We start from the raw sequence: 20,637 nt of genomic DNA, 5'->3' as shown, positions 1-20,637 counted from the left end.
TGAAGGCAATCATTTTGCAATGATGTATTTTTGTTTTTGTTAGTAAAGAAAATGAACCCATCCCCTGCTCATCCACTCAATCTCTGACCTCTAGATGGCGACATATTATTTATACTGGTAATTATTTATATTGCCTTCCACCATTGTTGTTTCAGCTTCAATGAAACCCATTGTTTAGGTCAAATGACCAGCAGGGCAGTGTTCTGGTGTGTACCGGTACTGGTTAATTTACCGGCTTAATTCTTGTTTAGGCACAATGCTTAAAGTTAAGTAAAGTCCCAGGTGGGTTTATTATCAAGGTGCCTCTGTCGTTTCCTGGAGAGAATATATGACCAATCAGAGGGCTGACCTCCGAGGCCAGATCATCTGACCAGTCAGAGGGCTGAGCTCCGCGGCCAGATCATCTGACCAATCAGAGGGCTGACCTCCGCGGCCAGATCATCTGACCAATCAGAGGGCTAAGCTCCGCGGCCAGATGATCTAGCCAATCAGAGGACTGAGCTCCGTCAGATAACGGTACCAGTCAGACCCCGCGACACGGCGTAAACGGAGAGAATATCTGACCAATCAGGGGGCTGAGCGCGTACACGGAGAGAATATCTGACCTATCTAAGGGGGTGAGCTCCGCCGCCAGTCACCGCGCCACGGAGCTACCGGAGCCGGCTACAGGAGGCGGCAGACTGCTCTTCATGTGGACGCGGAGGCCCGTCTGAACACCAAGACCCCGCGGAACGCAGCGTTATACCGGCTCTACTCAGAAGGTGAGCTGACGACACGTTGGGATGAACATTAGATGTTTGTGTGGATAACATGAGACGAGCTAACGGCTACCGCGCTAGCTTAGCGGTGGATCTGGGTTAGCTTAGCGGTAGATCTCAGAGCGTCAGTGACCAGTGGTGTCGCTCCGCTCTGGACCACTTCCAACTGGGTTGCTCGGCCATGGATCTCAAAGCAAGGTACACATGAGTGAGCATCATGTCAGCTCCTTTTGAAATACGAAATGCGGTCAAATCCGTTCTGTCCATCGGTGTCCAGACTACCGCCTCCAGACCAGTGCCTCACAAACCAGTGGCTGCTCACCATGCCAGAATGAAACGGGGTACCATGCCCTAGGTCCGACAGTCCTTCATCCACAGCTCCTCGGGGCACATAAAACCCTTCATATAAAGTGCAATAAGGTGTGCCTGTGGGTAACGAGGGCAAAGAAAGGAATGCAATCCTCCCAGTGCAGAGATTAGGAAAGGATTACGTCTTCACAAGGACGTAGCATTGTGATGCTCAGTACTAATGAATGCTGCATTTATTTTCATTCAGAGCTGGACTTCATGCTCAAGGGTTCATCCTAAGACGCACATTTTCGTCAATCCTCAGGCGAATGGGCCCCAGAAGCAGAAAGCCACCACTCTGCTCTGGTGGAGCAGAAACATGGACAACATCTCATGTTTCCTTACTGACGGCTGATGCACAATGCAGTCACTGCTCCTGTCACATAGCCATGTATTCCATTGAGAGGCATTTGTTTATTTAGACTACAAAGTGTCATCCGTGTATTGCAGAAGGATCTACCTGCCCGCGACCCCGAGAGAGAGAGAGGAGGGGGGGGGGGGGATAAAGGGGCCGGCATAAAGGGGCCCGTAAAAAATAATCGTTTTCAATTTGCGCGTGATGTGTGTTTGTACTGACTAAGGTCAATTTGTCTTGTATTATCAAACATAAATTCGCTACAATAAATGTTTGCTACACGCAAAATGTATCCTACTGGGGCCTCGACTCTCCACCGCACCAAGGCCCTGGGGCCCTTCTCCTGGCCCCCAGGCCCGCCTCGGCTCTCCGTGGCCCCCAGGCCCGCCTCGGCTCTCCGTGGCCCCCAGGCCCTGGGACCCTTCTCCTGGCCCCCAGGCCCCCCTCGGCTCTCCTGGCCTTCAGGCCCGCCTCGGCTCTCCGTGGCCCCCAGGCCCTCAGTGGCCCTGGGGCCCGCCTTGGCTTCCTACACTCAGAGGTTCTGTGCGCCTGTACTTGTTTCTGTCCATAGTTTACATACACATATTCACATAAGTACCAGTGTTTCCCCTATATGCATTGGTTTGAGGCACAGACATTTTCGATTGTTGGAGTATTTGGGTTATGGGATTTTAATGTATAGGGTGGTTTTTGATATAAAATATTTTTGGTTAAATAAATGTAAATAATGGTTTTAAAGATTATACTTGTAATATGTTCAATCTCTCCTTATTTCCCCTGCTCATTACTGTGCACAAATGTACTGTATGTATGTTGCCCGCAGACACATAGAAACCTCCCGGCAGGGTGCGCTTTGCGAGCACACAGAGAAATTTGCGCGCGAAAAACATAACATTTCACCTCCGCTGCTGCAACTCCATCCTAGGGGAAACACTGAGTACATACGCACAAATACACATGAATTAATCCTCACATGCACATAATACACACAGCAACATCACCACCTCACTCTATCATGGGTGTGGCATCATGCCACTGAAGCAAACGCCCCACCCCAGATGATCAGCCCAACAATCATCTGGGGATCTCCACCCAGACAACAGGTCAAAACACAGCTTCCTCCTGTACCGCTGGAACACCATCTGTTTAAACTGGTTAATGTCTGGACATTGCTTTAACTCCACATTCAAACCGTATAGCCTCATCCCACAAATCGATATATTGAAACCTCTCATAGTTGTTCTGTTGCTGAGCCTTTTGAAATTAAATTTCCCCCTTAAATCCTAATGCCGCTCTTTTAAGTTTATGGAATATTCCCTGGGAGCTTGCTACTTTTGTCCGGCCCAAACATTGCCTCCGGAACTACCCTTCATACCTCCGTCTGGTTTCAGCGTTATGGATGTTACGCAATAAATCCTCTAGAGGGCAGTGACTGTCGTTTCACAAATTAACGGCATTGACAATCGCAAACATGAGTAGAGATGATTTTGCTTTGTGTCATCCGAAATAGGCAAAAAAAGTGCAAAAAGTGTAGGCCTAGGCGGCGGTGGCATGTGACACCCCTCACCAACCCGCATTATCTCCTCAAAATGTTGTTAAATGACCAGTTACAACTCATTGCCAAAGCAGGGGAACAATAAAATAAAAAGGTCAGGTATATAGTATAAAACGTTAAATACAATATATATATATTAGAGATGGGAGGGAGGAATCGATTACTCGAGTACTCCTCGTTACAAATGAACTCGGTTGGTGGACAGGCAAACTCGAGTTTGCATATACACACAAACAAAGTTTTCTGAAGCAAATGTATCAATTTTCTGTCTGCGTCACTAACGCATGCCGTGGGCACAAAGCAAATGAAATGTATCCATTTCTGTGTGGCGCGTTCCGTTCCGTGTGCAGGCACGCCAGAATTAAAAAAGTTAAGAGATGGCAGTTAAAGCAAAGCGCAGCGAAGAATTGAAATACTTTAAAAAAATAGGAGATCATAAGTTGAAATGTAAAATATGCCAAGCGAAATCGAGCTACCAGAAAGTACTATGCGGCAACATATGCTCCTGAAACACAACGGTGAGTTCGGGAAAGCAAACCCGCAGCAACCAAGTGTGTCGGCTATTTTCACCGCCGCAAGACGTAGATGACGTAGAAGACGTAGTTACAGGCCTTGGTTCGACGTGATTTAAATTGTGAGACGCATATTTATTTTTGCATGGAAAATGTGTTTTGAACGTTTGCAAAAATAATTAATGAATACTCTGATAACTGACTGTTTTGATGGAGAATAAGCATTACATGTTTGGTTGGAAATATTGCCGTTCATCATCAGGCCTATTCCTGCTGCAGATGCGTTGCATTCTAAAAATAGATTTGATTAAATGAGTACTCGATTGATCCTCGAGGAATTCCTTTGATCACTCGAGTTTGGAATTTACTACTCGTGCCCATCCCTAATATATATGCATATCAGATATTAGACTACTCTATCTATTTTCACGAATGGTCTGACTTGATACTGCCGCCTCGTTTTCCGGTGGTATTGCTCTGTTTCTCCCGGAGCACTCCGGATTCGTAAGCTCAGAGGCAACGGACCCATTGACGGACGAAACACCTCCGGGACCGGCCGAAACGGTCCGTGTCCGTATATACCGTAGGGTGTGAATGGGCCTTTAGCCGGTAACCCATACGCCGATACCGATTTTTTTTTTTTTGCCGATATTTGGAGCCGATAATACCCTGGAAATCCAGAGTTCTCGCGAGAGTACAATTTGAATTTGCTCAGCGAATCACTCTGGGAACGCGCAATATACTCGTGTATATTCTGGGCCTCCCCTGGCCCTGAACATTAATCAATCACATCGATGTATCAATCAGGGGTGTGAATGATTACAAAAAATTGTAAATGGTTACACAACCCCTTTTTTTTCGTGTACATGGCTAACCGTTTTTTTTTATTAATTAAAGATTTTTTTATTTTTTTTTAAAGTGCGCCGCAGTCGCACTATAGGGGATTATTTTTTTTATCAACACGCCGGATGCGCAAGCAGAATGATCGCACAAATAAAATTAGTTTGACCGGTTGCCATAGTTATCTCTGTGTGATTCATTTGCAGTTGCGGTGTTAATTAGGATGTTGTCAGCTTACTGATTCACTAAACTGTAATCAGAAAACGCGGTTATATGCTATAGACCCTAAAGCAGGGGTGCCCAACCAGTCGATCGCGGTCTACCAGTAGACCGCCGACAGATCCCAAGTCGACCGCGAGGGGTGAAGAAGAATTCTTTTTTTAAATGAAATAAAATTTGCGTGGGACATATACGTGTGGTAGCGCATGCGCTGTCAACAGCAGTTGAAAGCCGTCAACAGTAGTTACGCACTCGTAAACGTCGGCATCGCTGAGTGAAAATGGTCACCATCAGGGTGACCATTTTCACCCTGAGTGGGAGGAAGATTATTGATTATTGTTGAGAAGGTGCCGTGCACAGACGGAATGAAACCCCCACTGAGGTTTCATTCCGCAGACGGAATAATAGACGGATAATACCCACCCGACAAGTTCAAGGATAATTTATTATAATCAAACCATATTTTTTATTTTCTCATTTTCTTCATAATGTCATCCTGCAGTTGCTTTAAAATATTTGTATCCTCAGCAAAAAGGACTAATTTCAGTATCTTAGACACTTTGCATATATCATTGATATATGGAATAAACTGTTTAGGCCCCAACACTGACCCCTGAGGGACACCACAGGCAATGTCCAAACATAAAGAAGAGCAATCCCCCAACTTCACAAACTGACGCCTCCTATTTAAATAACTTTTGTCCCAGGCTAGAACCACTCCCCTGATGCCATACTTTTCCAGTTTAGGAATTAATCTATAATGATTAATAGTATCAAATGCGTTTTTTAAATCAATAAATCCCATTGCATATTGTTAATCTATGTCATTTGTGATTTCCTCTATTGATTCTATTAATGCAAGTGTTGTTGATCTGTCTGAATGAAAACCATATTGACTTTCAGCGAGTAGTTGGCACTTTAAATATATCTAACCTTTTATTGAAGACTTTTTCTTCAATAAAAGAAAAATTGTGGTAGTAGAGATGGGCCTATGTATTACTACATATTTATTAGTAATACAGTGAAAAGAAGGAGAAAATCACATTGGCATGTTGATTTACGGGGTGTGCCCCTAAAATTTTCTGTTTGGGGCCACAGTGCTCCTAGTGAAAAAAGTAAGTCTGGAGCCCTGCTATTGCGGGTGTTACGCACCGAAGGTTGGTTTTCTCGCGTTCTCCGTAGTGAGCGGAGATGTTTCAAAGCTTCCAGTTGCTCGGAAGGCGTCATCTAGGAGAGCAGAATGGTAAAGGTGCCACCCAGATATTACCTATAGACCTCTGCATCCATGATGGACAGGAAAGCATTGTCAGTGCTGGTTAGGAGCAAGTTGAATCTAGTTAGCAACTGGCAGTAGTTGAGGTGGCTGGTGAGCAATCTTGAGGGAGGGCAGTATTAGTTCACCATCTATGGACTCAATGATGAATTAGCTGCTCTCATACCTAATGTCTGTTAGGAGAACCCCATTCATCCTGATACTTATTTATTTCCAGGGTGTATGGGGTGGAGCTGGTTTATCTTTAAAGTGGTTGAAGAACTCTCTTGCCAAGGGACTTTGTTTATCTAGCACCGGATATCCTCCCCTTTCCCATGCAGAATATACTTCTGCATAAAGATATGACAGTGCAGCAGTGATTCAAGGATGATCATGAAGACCTTTTGTCACCGGGGAGCAGGTGGGGGTTTCAGGTGCCTTGCTCAAGGGCACCTCATCCGTGGAGGTTCGGGATTCGAACTGGCCACCTTCCGGTTACCAGTCCAACTCCTTCACCAGGATGCCACGGATGCCCGTCAAATTGCATATCATTTTCTTTCCTAAGGAAAGAAATGATATTGTCAATTCCATTGACAATATAATTGTCAATTCCACTCCATGTCGCTCCCTGGTATATTTCTCCCAAATGTCCTGTTGTTCGTAGAGCTGTTTAGCCGGGTGATTAGGGCTGGCCATTGGCGCTCTGAAACAGATGACAGGTAATCTGCAAGATCATCAAAATGTAATCTTCTTTAGCCAGAGACCGGGACATCGGTATTGTGCTCCACACTCGGGAAGGGCCTTCATGTTCAGCAGTCAATACCTTGCTTGGTGCCATAGATCAGTCATCGATCCAACTTGGGGGAGGGTTATGGAATGCCATTTAAGTCAATATTAAATAAATAAATATGCTTATGAAATATGCAACGCTTAAAATATATCCTGAAATAAATAAATTCGGCAATAAATATATATGCATTTTATATTATAATTAATTTGTATAGTTTAAAGGTATACTATTGTATTGCATCTAGGTGTCAATGGGATTGATTGGCCAATGAATACAATAAAGAAAGGTAGTTTGACGTGGTTAAGTTGCGTGGGAATATGGGAGCAGTGCCATTTAAAGCTATTCTCTCAACAACTCTGTATGGGAGTCATCGACACGATTACCATTGTCGGGGAAAATGGATTTAACGTGACTCAGAATAATGTTCACAGAGAGTGACTATTCAATTTGTATTGACATTACGTTCCTACTGCCGCGCTAGTAGTATCCATAAACATGGAAGCACCATGGTACAGGGCTCCAAACTCGTCACCTCTCAGCAGACTCACAGATTTTACCACAAATAGGGAATCCACGTGAATTCTGTAGATCTGCTAAATAAATCCATTGTAGGGTGGGGGGGGGGGGGGTTCTAAATTTCATCCAAGGCATCGAGTACTAGCCAATGAGAGGCAGAGTAGGGCGGGTCATGACTTTGCCATCCGTCCACTCGTGCGTCTGATAGGCCGAATCATGTCGCTCGTTTGCTTATGCAAAATGCTAGCGAGACGTCCGGCACCCATAAGGTTAGCTTGTCAACTGAAAGAGCCAGTGTTTCTCCTGGATTTAAAACCCATTTTCTAGATTTTTGGTTGAGAGGTTTAGGTAAAGGGGGCTTGTTAGTTTAAAGTACAGTTTTTTGTAGCTAGAGAAGTTAGCTATGGCGCTTCTCCATTGACATAGAGCCGTATAAAAAAGAAATCCAAATTCCCTTAATTTCTTCCCCAAATCCGTTTTTTTCTTCAGAATTCTATGTTTCAGGATTTGTCCTAACTTTATCGTCAGAAAGAAAGTCTATTTTTGTGAATTAATAAACGTCAACAATTGAATAAGATAACGGTACATTTTTAATGAGGCACCTAACATTGCGGCATTATGAACTATGGAATGATAGTTCGCTAGATTGGGAGGCAGACTATAACCACGGAAGCTGGTCGTTTTGGAATGGTAATAAGCATGCGGACAGTACTAATAATAATAACAATAATAAATAAATAAATAATAATAATAAAACAATAATACAATTTATTTAGCGCCTTTGAAGGTCCTAAAGGAGTCTATACACATGAAAGAAAAAATGATACATTCTCCAAATAACCATTTCTTCAATGGTTAATGGGAACAAAATCGTGCTGTATCAGCTGCTTGTAAATTAAGATTGTGTTTAAAATCTCCTTTTTGGAATTTGCCTTATTAACTGTTTATTACAAAAGATTGCCTACACATGTAATTAAATTCATGCATCATCTGGAAGATGTGTGAGGTTGGTTTTTGGAGCTAATGCTCTGGCGAGTAGTGCATGTAAGAATATAATGTCACTCTCTGGGGGATCTCTGCATTTATCTCAAAAATAAATGTGTCAGGCTTGGAATAGCTACAGTAAAACTTACTGTTTATACATTTCAAATAGTGCCTATTTCCTTAGTGTTTTTAGTTGTAACGTCTACTGTATGAATGGCCAACACAGGGTGAAGGCAGAGGAGAACCATGGCAGAGCCGAATGCCAGCCGTCCCCAGAGGAAGATGTCTACGGCCGGGGAGAGTCTGTACAAGGTGCTGGGCCTTGAGAAAGGAGCTTCTCTGGAGGACATCAAGAAGGCCTACAGGTAAACCTCATCTCGAGGTCTGTAATTGAAGACGTCCTCATAGCTGGGTTCCAGATTCCTTCGCTAGGTTGGATGTTCATGAGATAACATCTTGGTGAACAATGTTACGTAGGAAAGATAACCATTCATTCTTTGTTTGTCCTGACTTGCCACCCCAAAAATTAATCTCCCTAAGTAGTGAGTAGGTCAACATTTCAAACATTCAGAATAGTGCTTGATGTCAAGGAGACAAACACACACACACACACACACACACACACACACCTTGTCCTTCACAATCATACTTGTCAACACACAGGAAGCTAGCATTGAAGTACCACCCGGACAAGAACCCGGACAACCCCGAGGCAGCAGACAAGTTCAAGGAGATCAACAACGCCAACTCCATCCTGAACGACGACACTAAGCGGAAGATCTACGATGAATACGGCTCCATGGGGCTGTACGTCTCCGAGCAGTTTGGAGAGGACAGTGTCAAGTACTACTTCCTCATGTCCAAATGGTGGTTCAAGGTCAGAACAAACTCTGTCTCTCTATTTCAAGGTCCGACGTTTCTTCTCTCACAAAGGTTGTGGAAGGAGACCAGATATTAGTTGATTAATTTGGCTTTGGTTGAATGTGGCTATATTGAATATTTTAAAAGTGAATGCGATTTTAATGCTTAAAATATTTGTTATTGATTTGTATTTATTTAAAAGTTATTTAATTTCACATTCAAAACGGTTGATATCCATTTATTTCTGATGAACTTTATCGACAAACCAAAGATGATGGAAGGAAACTTATTATATTGGTAGAATAATTTGAGTTTTTGTGATGGAATATAAAGGTGTGTGTGTGTGTGTGTGTGTGTGTGTGTGTGTGTTCAGAGTCTGGTGCTGTGCTGCACAGTGTTCTCGTGTTGCTGCTGCTGCTGCTGCTGTTGTTTCTGCTGTGGGAAATGCAAGCCGCCAGAAGACGACGGGAACTACCAGTATGTCGACCCCGAAGACCTTGAGGCCCAGATCAAAGCTGAGCAGGACGGAGGTACGGATGTTTGTGTGTGTGAAAGATGACCTAGAGCAAACGGCAGCTGAAGTGGCTGTTGCAGTGTTCCCAGACCAGGTAGCAATGTGTCCCCCCCCTGGCGCTGGCTGGCACCGAGGGTCACGGTTCCACTGCGGTCGGTGGGGTCGGTCATCAGGGTGTGTGCAGCGGGCAGCGTGTTAATATACACCTGTATGCTTATCTATTGTCACCTGCTGAGACCATTTTAAAGCTACAAGAAGCATTTGAAATTATTCAGCTCAATCTTAATTCTTTGAATTGCTTAAAGCGAGTTCTTTAAGCGAAGACAACTATAAAAAAAAATGCCAGAACCCTGCCTGGTTTCATTCCTTGCCCCGACTCCATACATTACAGGGCAGGGCAGTAGAATTAGTTTGCTCATACAAATACCTGGACATTATTTTGGAGGCAAACAATAAGAATACTTAAATTGCATTACATCAAGGAGGTAATTAAAAGCAGCCCCCAAACTATTATCCAATGAGCATATTTCCAACCCTTTAGATATCATCCCATACCGCCGCTCAAGTCCTCCTATCATGATCTATGAAAGCCAAGACAAAGACGTGAGCAAAAACCACCTGTTCCCTGGACCAACTGCTACTGACCTGATTATAAACTTAATACAATAGATCATCTTACAATAAATTATAGATAGTAATCATAAGTTAGAGTAGTTATATTATTTTTTTACTTGAAATAGAGTGCTACTGTTTAAATAATGATCACTATTATTAGTTATTTATTCCTATTATTTGAAATAAATAATGATGATTAAAGTGATGTGTTACTATTAATACATGAAACTAATAATGATGGTTTAAGTGATTTATTTATATATTAAATAATTAACGATGATTAAAGGTACATTTGTAACATTGCCCCCGTGTGTTTTAACCATAATTTAAAACACACTGCATTGCAAATGGCATTGCAAAAATAAATCCAAAATATGTAAGTGTTGCAGAATATTCTTTGTGAATAGGTTAAGAGTCTGAGTTAAGAGTCCTCTCGAGGGCTTTTAAGCTCTCCTAGACTTAGTTGCTACTTTTAGGTCTAAAATAAATTAGGAGTCCTAAATTTAAGGCTGACACGCCCATTATTTTGAGGAGTTTCTCTTATGAGCTAACGAGCTACTTATGAGCTAATTTTATCCCTTAGATTATTTGTGAATACGGCCCCTGTCTTTTAAGTTTCATGTTGAGAATTACTCACCATAATTGAGGTATTCTTTACCTGAATTGTTATACTGAACTCAAGACCTACCTCAACCAATATCAACCTGCTTCGGGTTTTCCTTTGATAGGTCTCAAGCATTGCACGTGGAGAGGAGGAGCAAGCAAATCAGGTGTCAGTGCGTGTGCATGTATCAGTGATACACGTTTTTATCCAAATTGAGCGGTTGCGAGTCACCAAATTATTTTTGAATGAAGGTCGGGTCGGCTAAAAATAAAGATGCGGAATACACTTTTGTAATTTATAGTCGTCTATATCATATAAAAGACAAAAACATCATTGGCTGAATGACTTGCGCAAAGATGAAGCATGAGCTTACCAGGTGCCAACGTAGAGACAACTTTCTTTATTTTTTCTTGGAACGGGTAACTATCGATCTGATTTAGGTCAGTTTTATTTCGAATATGTAGCCTATGTTAAGCCTAGGCTATTTGTTGACCTAGTGAACAAAAGTTTAAATTTGAATAATGTTGAGTGTCCACCCTTACGTTTCTTAAAATAATCCTTATTTATTGTGATTGTCAAGCTATTATTAACTTTTGCATGAATGCTGAAGCGGAATAGGCTATGCAATAATGCAGGTTAATCACATTAAACTTCTATGCATCAACATTTTAATACGTTGTTTTAATGCACATGACTCAGGGATGTCAAATAAGCAGGTCGGGTTCATTTTTTTAAATATTAATCCTTGAGTTGCGTTTGGGTTGGTTGAAAACGTTGGGCGTGTGCGTGTCATTTATGTGTGTGTGTGTGTGTGTGTGTGTGTGTGTGTGTGTGTGTGTGTGTGTGTGTGTGTGTGAGATTGACGGGAAGAAGAGTGCTATGCTGAGATGAATGAACGGAATGATATTTATATCATTAAAATATGTAAGATTATATATTTCAAAATTGTGTGGGGAAAAAAAACAACTGAATCAATTTGTGGCACTCTGTTGATTCTGTGGCGCTGCGCCAAACATTGGTCTATGTATGGAAAACACTGTAGGTACAATTTTAAAATGGTGAGGAGACAGATGGATGCCTTCTGGTTGCTTATTGGCCTTTTCTCTACCACGTCTATTTCACATCTCCTACGCTTCCTAGTGTAAACAGAACCCTTCTGGTAATGCAGGATCATTTCTCAAATCAATTGAGATGGAACCAAAATGACTCACGACGACGGAGAGGAAGGATTCTTGTTGTTGCCCACCAGTCATTCATGGAGAGCGCCTATGTGGGAACAAGGGTTCACTGTTTCTGGTGTTCTGACCCCCCCCCCCCCAACAGGGAACACCGTAATCATAGTCCAGCCCCCGACTAGTCCCAGTTCAGAAGACCCAGACAGCCAGGCCCCCCCTGTCCATCCTCTGCCCATGCCCCCTCTCTCGTCGCCCACCAGCCCGGCGGGGGCAGAGAACCCCAGCGAGACGCTGCCGCAGTCCAAATGACTCGTGAGAGACACCTCGTCGTTCTGTGTTTCATCTGTCTGTGCTTTCTGTTGCCGCCTAAAGACCATCTTGCATCCCGCATTACACCGCTCAGTCCTCCTTCTTTTGCCTGGCCTTTCCTCGCTCCCTGTTTGGCCTTGTTGGATGTGGCATGTGAGGCACCACATCATTCATGTTGTACCGTTTGCAAGTTGCATCATGTGTTTGTATTGGTGTGTTTGTTAATGAGCAATGGCATCTGCTTACATAATGACATAATGATTTGGATCCTAGAATTTCCTTCTGCTATCGTGTTCCTATACCAAGGAAACTGTTCCTCTCCCTGACCAGACAAAAGAAGCCTATGAGACGCACAATAACGGAAACTCGTACTGTATCATACACAATGTACACTATGCTGCACAAACACAGCCTCTTACCTACTCACACTACAGTAGATCGGCAAACTGGAATGGTGGCGTGCTTTTTTGCGGAAACTACTTTTAAAGGATTACTTCTTTGAATAACCAGCCTTGAACGCTATGCTGATCAAACGATCCATGTAGCCAATTTAGCAAGTACGTTTAAAAGGTAGGGATGAGGGAAGTGATCTATACATGTGTGTATCACCATTCTTTGCTTCCGCAATACCTGTTTTTTGTTCAGCCAGAAGAGCCAGGGTTGTCTTTGTGCTAGGGTCCGCCCTACAGAGGCAGCTGTATGAATTCTGCTCTGTCTGTCCACATCCGGTGGAGGACACTTGAACCCCAAACCATAACATGCTGGCCCACATTTAGTTTTATCTCGTGTTGCAATATTGAGGGAGTTGCAATGCGACTCCGGTACTTTCCCTAGGTACTAGTAACCTGTGGAGGAACTTGTGTCAGTGTCTTAATCAAGTTCCGGGGACATTATTTTACCCCCAAAAATCATTTTACCTCCCTGCTTCTGGTAGCAAATTTCCAAAGTACAGGAAATTTGAGAGTGGGGTTTACAAAGATGGACATTTTTGATTAGTCGGGTTCTTTTTTTTTTTGTTCACTTCAATATGCAGTAAATCACTCACAGTACTTTTTGCATCCATAGTAGTAAACTACATTCATATAACTAGTAGTATTTGCCAGGCTGAAGGAACCCTTTGTGCCCCTTTTCCTCCGACAGTACCAGCGCAACTCGCCACGACTTGGTTTGGTTCCAGGCACATCGTGTTTCCATCTAGAAAGTACCTCTTCAACGTGGGCGGGTCGGACTCTTCATAGCACACATGCGCGAAACTGCGACACATACGCGACACATATACAGGCAGGGTCACAGCGTCTCCACCTTTGTCACAGTCCACGGCGTGTTCTTGCGTGCTGATCCGGCCATGTTCAGTTATCAATCACTGTTGTTGACTGAACGCTGATGCTAGTATTTAAAGATGCCGGGTGTCAGGCTCGGATGTCGCGTTCATCATTATTCGTCCAGTGGCGTCACTTTGGCCAATCAGTGGCCAGCGGCCTTTTAACGTCACACAAAAGTATCATATCAGCTCTCTTGCAGTGTTTCCCCCAGTAAATGTCTCAGTCAAGGTGGTAAGCAGTCGGTGGTGTTGTTGGCGCGGCTTAAAGCGCCGCGGCGAAAAATTTTGGGGGTATTTTGCTCAAAGATGCCAGTACGCATGAATGAAATAAACGACTGTTTATTTCCATATAAATAAACAACAGTAGGTACAAATGTTGTGCAAACATGCAGACACTACAAAATAAAATTAAAGAAAAGTGCAAATTAAATACAAATAATGGACAATACACTTAACTTTTGTATGCAAATTCAACTATTTACAGTTCCTTTTTTGGATCTTATTTGCGGCACAGCTGACAAGAGGCATCAGTGCATGCAATTCTGCGTGGCTGTGCAAAGAACAGTTACAGCGCCCTGCTGTAATTTAATTTTTTTTTTTTTTTTTTTTTTCCCAACTTTTTTTTTTTTTTTTTTTTTTTTTCAATACATTGGTAGTCAAGGCGGGGCCCTAGTCTTGTTAAGGCGGCCGCCTTAACAAGATAGTGCTGGGGGAAACCCTGAGCTCTCTTGGAACCTCGACGGAGGTGAGACTAAAAAGGTACCAGGTACCTCATTTTGGTGATCGAAATGCAAAAAAAGCCGGGGCGTGTTGAGCTGGTACTGTTGTAGGCAAAGGGGCATTAGTTCTTTGAAAAGTAGTTCCAGGTACTTTAAGAAGAAGCGTGGCAGTGAATGTAGCAGAGAGAGGATTAGGTCAGGGCCATATTGGTGGAAGAAGCGCAGGGAACCTGGTAGTGTTGACCTTCAGCCTGGTGGAGGAGGTGCAGGTAGCCTGGGAGTGATGACATGCAGCCTGCTTCCTCTGTGGTCCACTGGCCGCTGCCAACCATCTGTTCTGCCATTTGTCAACTGGTCTTTAGTGCCACTCTGACTGCCATGCGATGGAATTCATCCCATCCCTGTCCTATCTCAGCGATTGTGATTCCATGCTGATCTTTGTTGCTTTGCAATTCAAGCGTTTATGAAAGAAAACTGTAATGCTTGTATCACAGAAATCCCTTATTACTCCATAAAATAAATGTATGTCCTTGGATTGAGTTAAAAAATAGGTGTAATTCAATTTAGAAGAAACCATTCTTTAAAATGTACTCTTGATAGAAAAATAGATAATCGTTAAGACTTTAAAACGAGGAAAGGTTACTTGTTGCGACCAGACAGGGTGAAAGAGCCATCCCTTACTTGTCAAATTGGAGTTACAGTGGCTCACATTTTGACTTAATTTCGAAAATGCTTAAGTCAACTGGCAGTTTGTTCAACCATGTTGCCGCGTAGTCGAGGAATAGCTTGGAGGTTATTATCTGTTGTTATGAGGGGCTGATTTGGTTTGTGTTTAAAATCATTTGTGATGTCCATCTCACAAAGGTCCATCAAGTGGCTTTAAAACGATTAATAAAATCATAAAAAATCCACAGCTGTTGATGGAGTGAAACAATACACATAGTTTTCCCCAAACTAGAGCTTTGAAGGTGAATAATAACCCATTTCTTTCTGGGTCAAACCGCTGGGTCAGATATCTGTTTGTTGTCACTCATTCATCAGCGTTTTTGTTAAGCAGCTAGATTATAGCTAAAGTACTGTACAGCCCCAGAGTCCTAGACCACCGTACAGCCCCAGAGTCCTAGACCACCGTACAGCCCCAGAGTCCTAGACCACCGTACAGCCCCAGAGTCCTAGACCACCGTACAGCCCCAGAGTCCTAGACCACCGTACAGCCCCAGAGTCCTAGACCACCGTACAGCCCCAGAGTCCTAGACCACCGTACAGCCCCAGAGTCCTAGACCCCCCCGGGGAGGGGGGGGGGGTGTTGTTGGCTATTTTCATTGCGCTCAACAAAAGGCTTTTTTCTTTGGTTTAATTATTCCAAATGTGTACAGTAGCACTCAAATTGATGCTGCATTACTTTATATTCTGCACCCGTTTCAGAGCCATTTGCCTTGTTGCTCCGACCTTGCATGTGGATGTAAAGTATGTGAGCCATTAAGTGGGGACAAGAACTGGGACATTGGAGTGGCAAAGCATCCGTACTGTTATTGGTCCCCCTGATGACGAGTACTGGTCTCGCATCATTATTTCTTTTGAAAAAATGATGAGACATCAATATGTTAATCTTCAACCCAAGATGCTATCGTACGTTGCTCAGTAAATTAGGTATTGGATCAGTATTCTGCCTTGCGCTGATAGTGAACGGCAGGGATAAAGCTGTATCAGTGCATGCCCAGCTGGAGCTGAATGTGCTCACAGTCCTGTGTTTGTGTGTCTTTTTGATACCGCTCTCCCTCCGGCCAACAGGAAGATGAGCGCCTGCTGGCCAGGGCAGGTAGGCTTCTGTGGTTCTTCATTATCCATAGTGCACAAATGTTTGCCACCTTATACTCATATTACATCATATTTTCATTATGTTTAGGTTCTTCCATTTCCTTATTGTTGCCAATTAAATTGTAGTCATCAATATGCATTTTTACACTGCCAAGCCGGTACGGTCGTGGCTTGGCACACCCTGCAATTTCAATGTCTTGCCTGTGTAAAACCGAGGGGGTAAAATCCCCCGTTGTCACGGAGCCGGCTCTCTTGGTTCATTGGAGTAGGCTTCAGAATAATTTGCATACTCCAAATGTTTTTATATATTTTTTATTCAAGTCACTACATGCATGATTGAGTAGACGACATCTCAGTGTAGGCTACTATTTACAATTGCAAAAACGGCAACATATTTATTTTGCTGACCACATGTTTTTTATCCCGACAAAAGCCTTGTAAGGAAAGCTCCTCTGTCTTTCTCGTAGATAACATTATCCTTCAACATCTTCTTTAAATGCAATTGCATCACCTTCTCTCCCATTATGGTCAGAGTCTGGTGAATTTCACCGTCCTTCCAGATAGAACTACTCCTGTTGAGATCGCTGCGTTGTCTCTGTTGTAGAGACAGCGCAGCAACACCTCTACCAAAGTCCCACCCCTGGAACCGCGAAGCTGCATTGGGATGAAAATGAAACCGCCAATGTGTGTAGGGTCCGAGAGGGTAAATTGGGGTGCGAAATCAAGCTGGTGTATTACCCCGGTCAGTCTAAACGCACGGACCTTGCCATATCTGGCGGTGTAAAAACATTTAATATTGATGATTCTGCTCAAAAGGTTTAGGACGTCATTACTTCTAGATGGGTTCTCAATAATGGCTCCCGTCTCCTCTGGAGGGACGTTGCTGGGCACAACACTGGCACTGGGGCTGCCCACACTAAACTAAAAATGTTCCTCATCCATGTTTCAACCCATGAGGTATTACTTTGAGGTGTGTTCTGAAGAACTGGTTGATCCACCCCTGTTTCTAAATCCATGCGTCTCCTTCTCATCGGCTCTTCTCCCTGCCCTCAGGTGCGCGAGCCCCCATCGTGATCCAGCCGCCTCCCACCACCCAAAGAGGCGGCGAGCCCCCCAGGCCCAACGCCAGCCACCCTGCTGCCACCACACCCAAGACCTGATCCCTGAGCCCCGGCTGCAGAACCCCCTCGGTGGAGCTCGTCCACGGGGTGCTTAGCCCTTCCTTCTTTTAGTTTTGATAAACAGTCTACTGTCGATATCCCCGTTGTTTCTTTAGGTTGGCTGAAACCAGACGAGTTGATGTTTTGATGGGTCTGAGCGGTGTTCAGACAAGTGGATTATTCTTTTTTTAAGAAGTCTTGAGCCACCTGCTTGAGTTCAGTTCCCTAGCCTAGCAGCATGAGATGAGATGAGACACGGATCCAGCTGGGGTTACTCAGAGGTCATCTATCTTCACCCCCCCCCCTCCCACCTGTACCTTGGTCCTTCCTGGTTACCCCACGGGCTCAACAGCAGGACGGTGTAAGGCTGCGGGGGACCACACCGTCTACCAGGGGGCTTTCCAGTGTGTGCACTGTGTGTGACGCCCAATCATTGTCCAAACTCTGAGCCAGAAGGGGACACGAGGAGAGGAGGCTCACCTATTTGTGCATGTGTGACTTCCCTAAATGCATGCCACCTGAAAGCATGGGACTCCTTTTCATGATCCCTACTCACATACACATGCATACAAGGTATTACCTCTCCCCAAGAACCACACTGCAACAAACATTAACACCAGCCCCAAAATGTCTAACCTGTGCCATCTTTCAGTAAAGAAAATACACTAAATATACCCGAGAAACGGCCTCAACTCTTCCAGTAATTATCGTCAGTACTAATGAAACCTGTGGGTACACAAAACAAAACATGAATATAAAGATTCTGTACACACTTTACACTAGGGTTTTAACAGGATCAGTGCATGTTTGATTTTAAACCTTTACTCCTCTAATAATGACCCTGTAAATGTCTTTCCCTCCCACCAAAGCCTCTGCCCTGCGATGCTCCCTGGAAGAAGTAGATCTCCATGATGCTACTTGCAGGATTATTGATTTATTTTTTAGGCTATCAGGTCTATGCACTTAGGTCAACTGAGATGCGATTATAATTTCTTGTCTTAATGATATAATTTTTGGCCACAGGAGGCATGGTAGTGTTGTAAACTGTTATTCTTCCATGTCTAGGTCTTCTTTTTTAGTGTAGCTTGTCTGTGTTGCAGGTTAAGATGACCAATGGTTGAAATGTAAGGCATTATTTATCTGTCACACCTCTGAGAAATAGAGATTTGAAGCTCTGGAAGAGGGACTTTGTGGCCATTTTAAAATGTCCCACAATGACGTAAACTAATTGAAATCAATAATGGTACGGTACTTGTATGTCTATCTTTTTTCCAATTGTAAGATGAACTCTGAAGGCCACTCAGAGTATGGTGTATGTGGTCCCTCTATTTTTCCCTTAACTTTCATCAGTAATGACTAGTGGCTAGTCCTTCTCCATAATGTACTGATGTTGCCTCGTCCATCAGTTTTAGCCTAGCTGCTGCAGAACCTTTCTTCAGTGTGTTGGGGCCAGGTGTTCGGCTATAGGTGTCCTTTTATAATGCAACGTCCGTCTGTTGGGATTTTATTTGACACCTAATTCATTCCCATGGTTTGGTCACCCATAAACACAGTCACCAAAGCTTAGTGACGTATACAACACATCACACTCAAAGGGCTAGGAGCCAGCTGAGTGATGTTTGTCCTGCTGTAGCAGATGGATTTAAGCATAATTTGCATATGGGAGGCTTGTTCAATGAGCATACACACAATACAGCCCACTAAGTTGATCCATTGATGTAGTTCTGCTTCCTACCCCCTGTTTCCCTGTGGTGAATCAGCCAGTGCTGTATGCGATCTAATTTCATGTCTACATTAGCCTAATTGGTCAACAAAGAATTCAAATGAGCTACAAGAATTTCCCATCAAAAGCTAAACTTTCAAGTCTACTGTAATGACCTCATCACCTCATCATCCACAGACATTGACATGCTGTAGTCGGTATTGTTTAGTTTTTTGATAATGAAATCAAAGTAAAGAATTAATTATATTTCATTCACATGAAATATGACCATATTGCTAAACTTCTGTCATGATTTTTTTATAATTGTTTGATAATTGTAAATAGTTTAAGAGTGCATAGATGTATTAAAACAAGATCTTTCCAAATCCTTGTCAATAGAGGTGGTGTTGATGTTTTCTTCTCGTGTATTTATGTCCAATGAAGATAAACGGGGGTTGGGGGGGGATTTATCATCTCTCCAAGATCAATCACTTTCATACCCCTTTGCCAATGAAAAGCATGAAAATAACGATATAAATTGTCTGAATTCTCAATTTATATAATTTTTTGGTCGTTTTTTTTTTGAGTTTGTTGAATGAGTGAATGTGCAAGGAAGTAGGGAGACGCACTTCAATGGTGTGGAGGAATATAGTGTTGGGAACCAAGAGGTCAACGGCTCGAACACACTGAGACCGTCTGGTCGTTCTATTTCTTGCTTTGGTCAGTACAGCTCCTGGTGGACATTATGTCAATGCATTTATATCATGAAAACCGGTCAAATAAAAGGGAGATTTTCTAAGGAAATGTCCATGCTTTGTTTTTGATTACGTGCACGTCGTCTTGTTTGCGTGTCAGTGCATAGTTCAGAGTTAACAGTATTTGAAGAAATACTTTAAAGTAAAAGTACAACTACCCTGACACAGAATTTCTCTGAATGTACAACTTACATTTGTGCTTGAATGACCTTCTGTCACAATGCTTGTACTATGTTTTCAGGGTCTCATCAGAGATTAAGCATGTAGGCCTACATTGAAAGGTTATCAGAGATGAAGGTACAATATGTCACACTTGTACTGTACTAAATCATCGAAATTATTCAGTACCTTTCTATGATTGTGCTAAATCATTACATCACAGTTCATTTCTGGGAGCCGATCCAGTGAGTGCTGAAGGTCACAGGCAGATGATTTCAACAGGACCATATCATCTGCAAAAAGCAGTGATGAGACGCCCAGACCACCGTACTGCAACCCATCCCTACAGCACGACTACATCTCGATATCCTGTCCTGTGCTGATTGGTGACAAAGCGCGGAGGCCTACACCCAACAGAAATGAAACTGACTGGCTGCTGAGAACGCAGACTCTTCACATCCATATGGAAGGGGAAAAGGATACAAAACGATTGGTCAAAGTTTCTAATCTTAAAGATCCCCAAGAAAGGTTCCCTAAAAACTGTGACAACTGGCACAGTTGTCAATTCCAAGTGAAATACTAGCAAAAAAAGAATTTTAGATTCAATAGACAAGCAGCTCAGAAGAGAACAAGCAGGGTTTAGGAAAGGAGGAGGGTGTGCCGACCAGATTATCACTCTGCGCAACATCATAGAGCAGTGCACAGAATGGCAAAGACAACTATATATATATCAATTTTTAAAGACTGAGAAAGCATTTAACAGCATCCACAGGGACAGTTTATGGCACATTCTACG

At 43.2% G+C, this 20,637-nt stretch overlaps 1 protein-coding gene across 4 annotated transcripts; it reads left to right on the top strand.

The window, feature by feature from the left end:
* The first annotated feature begins 465 nt into the window (after positions 1–465).
* On the top strand, positions 466–19,751 carry dnajc5ga (DnaJ (Hsp40) homolog, subfamily C, member 5 gamma a). 4 transcript variants are annotated; one of them, XM_056582054.1, is made up of 7 exons: positions 466–761; positions 8,356–8,494; positions 8,793–9,006; positions 9,364–9,520; positions 12,047–12,210; positions 16,039–16,066; positions 17,119–17,185. In XM_056582054.1, exons 2-5 carry the CDS (start codon positions 8,376–8,378, stop codon positions 12,205–12,207), a joined length of 651 nt encoding a protein of 216 aa, XP_056438029.1. In that variant the 5' UTR covers positions 466–761; positions 8,356–8,375; the 3' UTR covers positions 12,208–12,210; positions 16,039–16,066; positions 17,119–17,185. The 4 variants fall into 4 exon arrangements, with proteins under 4 accessions (XP_056438029.1, XP_056438030.1, XP_056438033.1 ...); XM_056582055.1 differs by lacking the exon at positions 16,039–16,066 and having other exon boundaries at positions 17,119–17,194; XM_056582058.1 differs by lacking the exon at positions 12,047–12,210 and having other exon boundaries at positions 17,119–17,175.
* The last annotated feature ends 886 nt before the right edge of the window (positions 19,752–20,637 follow it).

Source organism: Gadus chalcogrammus, chromosome 21 (genome assembly GCF_026213295.1).
Source record: "Gadus chalcogrammus isolate NIFS_2021 chromosome 21, NIFS_Gcha_1.0, whole genome shotgun sequence".
Classification (NCBI taxonomy): Eukaryota; Metazoa; Chordata; class Actinopteri; order Gadiformes; family Gadidae; genus Gadus; species Gadus chalcogrammus.
The sequence above is the reverse complement of the archived record's forward strand: the minus strand, read 5'-3'. Positions and strand labels throughout refer to the sequence as shown.